This window comes from Diadema antillarum, unplaced genomic scaffold (assembly GCF_040938485.1).
Source record: "Diadema antillarum isolate AM-2024a unplaced genomic scaffold, OU_Dant_1.0 seq00000788_RagTag, whole genome shotgun sequence".
In the NCBI taxonomy this organism is placed as follows: Eukaryota; Metazoa; Echinodermata; class Echinoidea; order Diadematoida; family Diadematidae; genus Diadema; species Diadema antillarum.
In genome coordinates, this window is record NW_027271676.1 from 131740 (window position 1) to 143786 (window position 12047).

General features: G+C 40.3%; 1 protein-coding gene across 1 annotated transcript; it reads left to right on the top strand.

Moving 5' to 3' along the window:
- Nucleotides 1–863: 863 nt before the first annotated feature.
- Nucleotides 864–3200, top strand: LOC139739195 (uncharacterized). Its single transcript, XM_071649810.1, has one exon. The coding sequence runs from the start codon at nucleotides 864–866 to the stop codon at nucleotides 3198–3200; it is 2337 nt and encodes a 778-aa protein (XP_071505911.1).
- The last annotated feature ends 8847 nt before the right edge of the window (nucleotides 3201–12047 follow it).

The following is a 12047-nucleotide window of genomic DNA, read 5'->3' on the forward strand; positions in this document are numbered from 1 at the left end:
TAGCAGTAAAATATTACCTTACGCACCAATCTCTGTCTTCCGTTGTTTTGTTTCTTTATAGCATAATGATTAAAGAATATGAAATGGATATCCATAGATAGCCGAGAAATGAAGATTTTTTTTTTCTTCTAATTTCTTGAATCCATCGGCTTCAACGTTTTGATCATGTGTATATAAAACGAAAGGGGATAAAATCTCGTGCTTGTTTTTTAGTCTTCTATGGTTAATCATACATACACATGTACATAAATTCAATCTGAAAATTAATGGTAGCCATTTGCAAATACTAGTGCAATGTTACGGCAATTAAAAGAAAACAAGAATAAGAAGTAAAATCAATAACATTGTTTCTTTGTGAAATTGACAGCTTAGTTTGTGAAAGAGAAAAAGAATGTAACGTTTCAGAAATGCCCAACATTTGTGATCACTTATCCTGGCTATCGAACATAGTATTGTTGTGGCAGGTGTTTTCGGCTAATGAGGAATTCTATATTTGTAGCCTGGTTTCTGTTCTATTGTTTGGTAACCCCTTGTATATTACTTGAACGTGTTTCTGTGGATATCACTTATTTACGTACCTGTCACTTGTTTTGTTGTTTTTTTTTATATTTTGATTAAATCATGGTTTAGTTGCAAACAAATCCAACCTATTTTGAGGTCAATTTCATCAATCGTGCGGCCTGTGGCACGTTCTGGTTTTTATAAGGTTAACCTCTGAAATGATGTTAGCATAAGTTTCGTTTGCGTAAGATTTCTCATATCAGAGACTGTGAATTCGTTAATTTTGCCTCTCTTGTTGTTGTTGTTGTTGTTTTTTCAGCTTGTGTCATCAGATGGCGGGCATATATTGATGGCTTAACACGATGTCGATTCAAAAGACAATAATTCGTGGCCACCATCAACAGTTGCGCTATCTTCTCCGCGACTGTACCCCGACGTCATTGAATGATCGCGACTCGGCCGGAAACCCGCCTCTGATAACCTGCGCAGTCGGCGATGACGAATCGTGGTCGTGCAGGGTGGCGAGGATTCTACTTCATCACGGAGCAGATGTGAATGCCACTGACTCAAAACGGAAGAGCGCTCTCATGCACGCCTGCCTGCTAGGACGACTCAAATTAGCACGTAGCCTAATCAAATACGTTCCCGACGACCAGGACATCGACATCGCAATGCAAGACGATGACGGCGAAACAGCGCTGCACCATGCAGTCCGGAACGGCAGCATCGAGCTGGTGGAGTTACTCATCCAGCACTGCCATGATCGCCAATCGCTGTTGAACCTTGAAAACGAGCAGGGCGACACGGCGCTCGACATCAGCTTGCTCGAGGGGAAACTCGACATCGCTGTCAAACTCCTCGAGGGTGGAGGCACGTGCGGGAAGAAGCTGTCTGGACTGCGAAGGCTGGACGTCATGGTGCCACGGCTGCGGTCGGAAGTTGAAAAGGAGCCGCCGACTGCCGCTCGTGACCAGAATGAGTCATCGGATGCGGAGACATGCGCGAAGATCGATGAGAGTTGTCTTAGCAAAGCAAACAAACCCTTGAAGAACGGTAATCAATCGCCGAGTTTACGTTACGCCTCGCAATCATCACCACTTTGGGCCGCGGGCCGGCAGGATAATCGCCGGCTCGAGAAGTTATTTAAGGTGAAGTCGGTGCAAAGCACCAAGTCATTTTACAAGCCGGCAGCTCGCGTCGAGCTTACTAACATTGACAAGAGTGGAGATTGTGTTGTGGAGTCGTCCAGGCAACTTGGTGGTCGCCGATCGCGAATCAGCAGGGTAACCTCTCCGTGGCTTGGGCGGCTCCGACGTTCCGGTGTCACCCACTCTCCAGCCAGCCTCTACACGCCAGAGAGCCGACATTCATCGAGAAGGTTGGGAAGAAGGTCCCCGGCTCCACGTCGGTTAAGTGAGACGCCGCAGCTTCGTCATGGCACCACCGACATCGACGATTACCAGTCAACGTCTGGTTGCGATGATCCTGTTGATCGAGAAGGTGATTCAACGTCGCTGCGATCGAATTTTAATTTGCTGCAGGTGGACTTAGGCAATGCCACTGTGGCAGATGACCAGTCACTTAATAACGCTTTTGACGGACGCATAGTCGAGACGGACGTGGATTACAATGAGATATCAGTGCGAGTTCCGAATACCAAATTCAAGCACAGTGACCGGAAATACGGTGGATTTATCGAGACCATCCCCGAGATAGACAGCTGCGCCGCTTCCGTTTTCGATGACTCCTCCTCTCGAACAAAGTTACCAGAATCAGAAAGAAACAATCGACATGGTAGACAGAAATCGATTCAAAACGATAAGCATCACTCGAACGGCCTGTCGTCTCGCTACTTAAACCCAGGCCGACGCGACACGAGACTTTTCAGTGCCAGCAGCAATCGCTCGACGATGACGTGGATGTCGAATACTTCGACGGGGAGATCGATGCTGCAGCAGAAGAAGGCGCAGATAAAGACGATATTTGGGCGCAGCTACGAAGGTCCCAATCGCCTTCTTGATATCGAAAATCGGATCAAGGAATTGCAGGAGGAATTATCGTGGATGGACCGACGTCGGAAAACGAGAGGCGCAAAGTCCAACGAAGGCAAAAACAGCCCCCCGTCTAGTCCCTCTAATAGCATTACCTTTATGATGTCATCAAGTGATCTTAGGAGTAGTGATCATAAGGAAAGGGGCATAGATGGTACTTTGTCTCAAAATTTGTCTAGCGGCAAGTCAAATCATTTTGACGGGCAGTCTAAGTGCGTGATCAAAACCACTTCATCTGAAATTGACAAGTTTCTCAAATACCCTGCACACAACGAGACGGGAGCGACACCAGATGGAGTCGGAGAAGAGCATTTAACAATTTCAAGGCCTGAGCCGGAACAAGTCCGTTTTTGGAGAAGGACGAAGAGTGCTCCGTCTAAGTCCCATCGAGGATCGTCGACGGTGCCCAATCGTACCGACGATGATCGTGACTGCGATTCACAAGCGCTCAGACGATTCCTGCTGAACATAGCCGAGCTCGGGGAGGAGAGAGAGTCATGGCGACGTTTTCATAGCAACCCGCTTAACAACATTCCCGGGCACTACCAACTGATTTGGGAAAGGCCTTCCGCAACGGCCTCGAGAAACTTTCAAGCAAAGAAAATGGTTACCAGACCAGAGCGTGGGTTTGGCCTGCCTAAGAAATGAACAATGTAAATTCTGAAAAGATGTGAAAATGACATTCAAATGAATAGATAACGTTTTGAGTGCCGGTCATGGACAAGTCAAAGACTGAAAGTTAGAAAAGTTGATTCGTTGTCCCCTTTTTCCCCGCATCTCAATTTGCAATTATTAAAATGGTCACCTCATTGTTTCATCATTAATTTTCTGCGGACGTTTGGCAATGTTGTAGACATCATAAACTGTTTTGGCATAATGTGTTGCAATAGAATTTGAGCGTTAGGACCAATTCTGGACAAAAGCGACGTCGGACGTGCAATGTCCAACTAAATGATTGTATTCACATTTCACAATACTTTACAAGCATCCTCATAGTAGTATTGTATTCACTGCGTTGTATTTTTACTAAAATTATTGCGGTGGTTTTCATTACAAGACTAAAACTTGTTACTGAAGGATGCGCAACTGTCCAGTTGAAATTGGATGGTAGAAGGCTTTCAGTGTGCAGATTGTAGCTTAAGTCGAAATGGGAAAGTATAGACCTGTTACAAAGCACCACTACTTGTAGTGGGCAATAATAATTTTGTTTTAACTGACAATTGATCTCACAAACTTTAAGTGTCAGATCACGAAATCTTACGGAGCAAAGGATAAGTACCCCTTCTTTGATTACCGTTGTCCTAGATGAACTGACTGACGCTCAACTCTTCAGGCAAATAACTCACTAGAAATGGCACTATTGAAGTATATTGTTTTATTTTACAAATGTAGGGTGTTTCCCTGCAATTCAATGTTTCTCTAAAATGATTGTTGTTGGTGACAGCTTTGATGGTTGATCTTGAGCTTATTTTGATATTTTCCGGAGTTCATGAGTAAGTAATTATAGTACACTTTATATCATTCATGCTGTTTTATTGTAAAGTGTATTGATACTTTCTCTGCAGATGACATGCGCTAAAAACGTCTGGGTCATCATTATTGTACATTGTATTATCATTATCGAGTTTAAGATGAAATCTTCATCTGAAAACATTTGAAATCATTAAACACTACAAGCGAAGCTGCTAAAAAGCATCTTAATCTACTTTTGTTAAATTGAGAGGCATTGAGAGTTCGAACATTTTAGTTAAGTTTTTTTATTAGAGAGTAATTAAGTTTTCATTTTTCAAAGCTATCTTTTGAATTCATGATCCCATGCTTGATTTCATTTATTTTCATAGTTTCTTTTTATTCACGTCAATTTGTTACAACCTTCTGCACCATTTTGAAGCAATCACTGTAAAATATTTCAAAGGGGATCCTACCTGTTCAAAGTTAGTTTGATAAAAATAAAGAGTAAATTTCAGTAACCACAACTGCACAGTGAACATTTGATCAAAATTGAATGGGAATTAATGAAGTTAGACATTGTGAACTTTCGCCAATTTTCACAAAACACTTCCCAAACAGTCAATACGAATATGAAAATGAGTTGGTAATGTTATCTCTCACAACTTTTAATATAGTTTGAACACAAAATCTTGAAATTTGGGTGGTTCGTTTTCATAAAACGCATTTATGCACCAGTCTCAAATCCTGGGATATCTGACTTATTATCATTATTCTGAATTTGTTCAGCCAGAAATGAGGAATTTTCGTCAATATATTGTACACGACCAATATGAAATTGCGTTAGTAATGGCATCATCATCTCAATCATGTGCATATTCATATCGTATATTGCAAAATTTAGGAAAACTTTACAAATTCATAACTTTAATGATATTTATCCGATTTCGAGAAAGCATAGTAGTGAAAAATAAAAGTGACACTTCACAATGTCAAAATTTCTGCAATTTTAATCCGAATTTGATGAAATATCGCTTGCGCCTATCTCACTCCTTTCTTTTCAGACCAACTTATCTCAGTCATATGCATATTTATATCGTATATTGCAAAATTTAGGAAAACTTCACAAATACATAAGTTTAATGATATTTATCCGATTTCGAGAAAGTTTTCACTTTTGAGGTTAGAAATCATAGTAGTGAAAAATAAAAGTGAAACTTCACAATGTCAAAATTTCTGCAATTTTAATCCGAATTTGAAAAAAATATTCTCTCTTGCGCCTATTTCACTCCTTTCTTTTCAGACTAACTTTTAACTGGTCTGGAATTCCCCATCAAATTACATATTCTGCGTAGTGATAGTTGCTATTTGTTGTGCTGGACATTGCAATGATCATGTATGATTTAGGTGTACGTATATGATTTGTGACTCTTTCTCATGGAAGCCTCATAAAATCACCGACAATACTGACCGAAGATTTTTCTGATTTTTATTTCATTGAATTAGCCACCCTCCAAGCTTTTCAAATATAAGCTGGTATTCATTCTTCCTCCAAGTTTTGTTCCGAACAGCTATCATAGAACGTGCATGAAAGTTGGCCACCACCGACATGGGTTCGAGAATAGCGGCTTTGAAGTTTCCTTGTAATCACTTGTAATCACGCACGACGGGTATTTAGAATTTCAGAGCAGAGAGCAATTCCAAGCACCATTGTAGACATCCTTGAACACTTTTGAACTTCAAACATATTGCACTTTGTATAGATTTTGACATTTGGAAGAGAAGTAAATAATCTATCTGACGTTGGGTTTTCCTACACATAATGTATCAAAATGCCTTAAGTTCTTTCATTACAAATGAAATTACGGGTATATTATTCAGCAGATTACTAGGTTGACATACTGGCGACTTCACACCGGTAACAAAGTGACGGGTAACATCTAATATTTCGCTTTAAATAGCCTACATGACTACCATTTGATAAACCCATAATTTTCTCTAATTCATATGCTCTTGTGTGTGATAATCGTTGTTTCCTACTATTCAATACGTTACTAAAATGTGTGCGAATACCATGTTACAAGACGGCCCGTAATATAAAAGTTATTTATATCTCACACCAAGTTTGAATACGCTGTCATTTTGTTGTTGTTATTTTTCTGTCTAGAAACTGCATAACTCAAACGCAGGCCCATGAAACAGATGATGTGGAAACTGTTTTATGATCTCGGGATGGTGCATGAGAGTCTACGAATACCTACACGAGGAGAATTCGGTTCAAAAATTAACTGGTTGTAGCTGAAGTGAATAATATTATCAGCCAATCCTGTATCAGTGAATTTTACATAGAGCTTACAGACCAACAAAATTAAGGCATTTCTTTAGGATTGAGCAATTATTGCCGATCATAAATGCAAATGCTTTCACTAATATAGTATAATATGTATATATATATATATATATATATATATATATATATATGTGTGTGTGTGTGTGTGTGTGTGTGTGTGTGTGTGTGCGTGTGTGCGTGTGTGTATATATGGATCAGGACAATTTCCTACTCCCATCGGAGATAGAAGAAGAAAACTCAATTGACTTTTATAAATTCATGAAAGCCGAAAACAAACAAACAAACAAACAAACAAACAAATAAACAAAAAGAAGAATTAAAAGAAAGGAAAGAAACACATCAGAAGAAAACGAAGATGCGTTGAAGGGTTTTGGCTTATTAACGCATTCTGCAATGCTTTAAATTCTAATGTAAACCTTTTGACATGAGCATCATACTTACATATTGTTTCTTCTTTGCATGATAATGTTAGTTCAAGCTTCTCAAACGAGTTTGCATAGTTACTTTGTGAGACCGCTCCATCTAAAAAGATCAAACTTACCCTTTCCTCTTTTCCCCTTTTCCCCTCCTTAAAGAGGAATTTTAAGTTCTAAGTTCGTTTGATAAGAAGAGTTAAATCGTGTAAGTACAACAGTGGAAAATTAATAAAAATTCGATGAAAATTAAGAAAAATTCTATGAAATTGTGATTTTCCGCTAATTTCCGCAGAACAGCAGGTCTCGTAAAATTTATATGAATATGCAAAATTTGGTTAATGAGTGGGCTGATGATGTCGTATCTCACAATTTTTAATTGATTGTGTGAAAAAAAAATGGCGAAATTCAATGTTTCTGCTATTAGCTGGTAAAAGATTATGTCATTCATGGTTGGATAGTTTCAGAATAATGATTAATTAGATATAGGATTTGAGACATGAACGTAATTGAATTAAAAACTGAAAATTCCAACATTTTTACAAACTATATGGAAAGTTGTAAGGGGATGACATCATCACTTCAGTATTTACATATCAATATTGAGTAAGTTATTATAAATTTTTCCTGAAGAATTAGCGAAACTTCCTTATTTTTCAGACTAACTCTCAAGTGCACAGAAATACCCCTTTATCAAGTAAACATTCATAATAAGTGACAAAAGTAAAACCTCACTAGATTGTTCGGGTCGAAAATATGAAACTCAGGGGAAAAACTCACCTGAACAAGTTCATCAAAATCGAACAAAAAGTGAACAACTTATGGAAATCCTAAGTTTTACATGCCTCATTTTCAAAAGAGTGATAGTGATTGCAAATACATTTGCATATTAAATGAGATGATGATGATAACATTGCCTTTCAAGTCCTACGTGATCAGCACACAAATAGACACTAAATCGTTTAACTTTTTTATAATAAAATAAAGAAAAGTAATCACTAACAATAGAAATAAACTGAAGCAATGAAAATTCCGAATAACTTAACTATAATCTATGGCTTCCATGTGACGGTAGTGCTAGTTTGCCTGCATCGATCACAGAATTTTGGTAGGTGTAGACAAAATTATGGGAATTGTTCGCATCAGTTCTAAGGCAGCGACCACCGAAGACGTCGTACCCTGAATTACTGTGCGTGTGTGGTTGTTTCAAATATGATCACTATGAAACCAGTTGATTTTATAATGATTTTATGTCTAATATTTATAAACTTCAACTTTACTCTACTGCTTAATTTTACCACGGAGGACCATTCGGTTTAAAGGTATTCCGGTCTGTGTAGGTTATAATATACATGCGTTATGAGCTCCCACACCAGTCCTTGTGCTAGCTAAAACGCGTGTACCTCAACTTACACGTCATCTTCTCCTTCTCATCTTCCCCAATCATCTTTCTATAATTGTATCCGTCTCTTCTCCCTCTCATTTTATCTCTGTCTTCAATACTTCCATTCTCTCTCTCTCTCTCTCTCTCTCTCTTCATCTTTAAGGTCTCTTTCTCTTGTTTTTAACCTTAAAATGAGCGCAGACGACCGCTAACGATCACACACCATTCCACATTCTTCTGATTCGTAACTTAATCTGTCATATTTACTCTTTTCCTCACTTTCGTTGACTAACACGTCCATCTTAGTCCCTGTTTTCGTCAATCTTTCTTGTCTTCTTCTTCTTCTTCCTTTTCGCCAATCTCCATGCGCATCTCAGTGAGAGCCCTTCTCGCTGTCTCTTTTTTGGGGGGTTATCGGAACCGGGAAAACAAATTTTCGCAGGAAGATCTATTACCCTTCGCTTTCGCGATGGTCGATACTTTTGCCGCTCCGCGCTGAAGGTGTACTTGTTGACAAGACTTTTGACAGGCGCACGTGAGAAAACAAACTCGACTGCATCGCAAAACAAAAGAAAAATAAGACAGAAAGGGAAAGGGAGAGGAAGGGCGATCGGGGGGAGTATTCCATTTCCACTCACACACCTCAACGCGGCTATCCGAGACGAATCGCGCAGGTATTTGGAAATGTAACAGTTTATTTAAGTCTCCAGGCGGCGATTAAATGGCCATGTATACACCCATCTTCACGCCGTGTTTGACTTGGTTGCCGTACGCTCTTCCTCTCCCCTCCATCTCCCTCTATCTCTTTAGCTCTCACTCCCTCTGTCACCCCCCCCCCCCTCTCTCTCTCTCTCTCTCTCTTTCCTTTTCTCCCTCTCGGTAATCCAATGGTCGGAGTTGAGGTCCGGTTAACGACTCGCGTTTGGCGACATCGCGATGTCTTCACACAGGCCGAATAGATGCGAGCATTATTAGTGATGCACCAAATTGTGGCATGTAAAAATACACATACACACTTATTACATTGTATAGTACTTTCGTGCGGTCTGTCAGTTTGTTTTATTTTGTATATATAATATATATATATATATATATATATATATATATATATATATATGTGTGTGTGTGTGTGTGTGTGTGTGTGTGTGTGTGCGCGCGGGGGGGGGGATAGATGTGGTGCCTTATTTAATGGAGTACGTTTAATTACTCTGGATTCAACAGAAAAAAAGTACCCCGAAATGCATTAAAATGGATATGTCATCTTTAATGCCTTTTAACTTATTTAAGATAAATCATTGCGTACAATCGTACATTTGTAGGAATTTGTGTAATTGTTAACATTGTTATTACTATTGTGTGTGTGTGTGGAAAGGGGGAGTAAAACCTCCTTGGTTTTGCCGTCTGCAACTTTTTATTGTGCATTACGGATCAATAATGTGTTTGATCTGACGATGACTGTGATAACATCAACAACAAAAAAATGATGAACGTTCCTGATGGGACAGTTCTACAGTTAATATTTGATGAAGAGGCGCTTTTTCGTCTCCAGACATTGATCAGCGTGGTACGATTTATAGGTCTCTGACGAACACACTCAGATACACACAGACACACACCCACACACCCACACACACACACCCACACACATGCATTATGTGCAGAACGAACATACAAACTCTTTCTCTCATCTGCATCATAAATGTCAAAATTTTAATTTCCAGTCAAAATCTACACCATGACATCCAACACTCCTACTCCGCTACCTTGAGGTCTCTTAACGGACCGGCATTCTGGATTACACAACACACAATATGGAGTGCGTTGTAGCTGCTATAGTCCTGATTACATCCTTGTGTACGCACCGGGGCAAAATGTTTGCGCCTCTTCAATGTAACAAGAGTGCTGGGAAGAGGCGGGAAAAATAATGAGTGGAAGGAGCTAAATCAACCAGGAATGATGTCGTCTGTAACGAAAAGAATCGTGTGACACCCCCCCCCCCCCCCCCCAGCATGAGGGTGTGACGGCGAGCTTTTTCCTCTTAACTAGTGTCAAGAGGTTGCTTCTTCCTAACTGCTTATTAGAGCACTCTGTGTCACTTTCGGATCGAAAAATGTTCCATCTTCGTGAATGAGGAAAGCAGTAGAGTCGGACTTTCCAGTGAGATGCATAATAAATCATTCCCCCCCCCCCCCCCTACGGGCACTGGAGGATACTGTGGATACATCAGTGTTTATACGCCGCCGCCACAGCCGAGACCACCTCGTCATTTTGTGTGTTCAATACTCTTCTTGACGGGTGCTATTCAAATCCAATTCAGAGGTTTTATTCAGCATTAAAAAAACTATCTAGCCACCAATTACAATTGGAGGTAGCGCCCTCACCAGTTCCGTCTCTATACAGTCTGATCTCTCCTATCCGGCCTCCCTTTATCCGGATCTCTCTATTATCCGGATGCGATCTCGGCGTGATATTTTTCTTTTCAATCTATGGGGGAAGGGGATTTCAAACTCAACAAAATTCCTACACGAACTCATATGAATGACATAATTATTCCCAACATAATCAACATATTACATTTACATCCAATTTTCATCTAAATAATATCATGCATCGACACATTCACTACCCCTAAATCACTGCTGTGCAGTGTACGCTACCTGCAATATGCTACTTGTAGGCCTATCGCAACTGGTGAGACAGGTGCGTGTGTTAAACATTGAGTCTCCAATATCCGGCCAAATTCCTTATCCAGATGAGCGCCGGTCCCGGCATGTCCGGATAAGAGAGGTCGGACTGTACAGTCATGAAAAAAAAAAAGTTGTAATGTAGACGGTCTGCTAGTTCGCCCTCTATACTAGCCACATTTTGTGACGGATTTAGATGAAGTTCGTACAGGGGCATATAATGATTGGCAATCAATGTGAACATTACTTCTATAATTCATGGTGATGCTGCCCCTAATATGTGGCCTTTTGCAGTGTCAAAGGCAGTGACCATAGATGTCATATTTCATGGCAAACTTAGGCCAATCGTTTTTGGTGATGTTGCCCCCAATGTTCCCCATTTTAGAGGGTCAAAGGTAATATTTTGGTGGGTGTCTTTCTTTTTAAAGCTGGGATTCTTGGAAGATTTTACTCAAAGTCGATATGCTTGAAAATCTAGCCGCAAGTAAATTTTGGTGGTAGAGTCCTCACTGGTAGAGTTTTGAGGGTTTCTAAGTCTGCGGCGCTCTACTGGCCACATTTCTCGACGCATTTCGTTCAGGTTTTGTACCATTAAATTTTGACCTTTACTAAATTTTGTTATGCTACCCAATATGTTCCTCATTTTTATTTTGCCAAGGCAGGCATCATATTTCTTGTGTATGCTCTACCATCTACATTTCTTCTTTTTTTTTTTCTCAAAAATTAAGTAGACCTGCATCGCGGTGAATTTCAGACCAATGTTGTTTCCGGTTTCTGGTAATAGTCGAAGCAGGGGGTTCCACCTCCCTGATCGAACCTGGTCGAAGGGGGTATCAGTATTATAAGCCCGATCCCGGCCTCTCCGCCCCCGATTCGGCAGCACCTTCCTATTTCATTCAATGGCATTTGATGCTTGGATTTTGACGGGATTTGCTGGTGTCCAGGGGTGGCAGGCCAAAATATGACTTGAAACACTAGCCAATCAGAAACCTACGGACAAATTTCCAAGCACTGCTAAGTCTGTAGAGCCTGCATGCCAGGTACGGGACAGAGCGCAGATTGGCAACAGCCAATCAGATGTCAGCATATTATTGGCAACAACCAATCAGATGTCAGCATATTATTGCCAACAACCAATCAGATGTCAGCATATTATTGGCAACAACCAATCAGATGTCAGCATGTTATTGGCAACAACCAATCAGATGTCAGCAT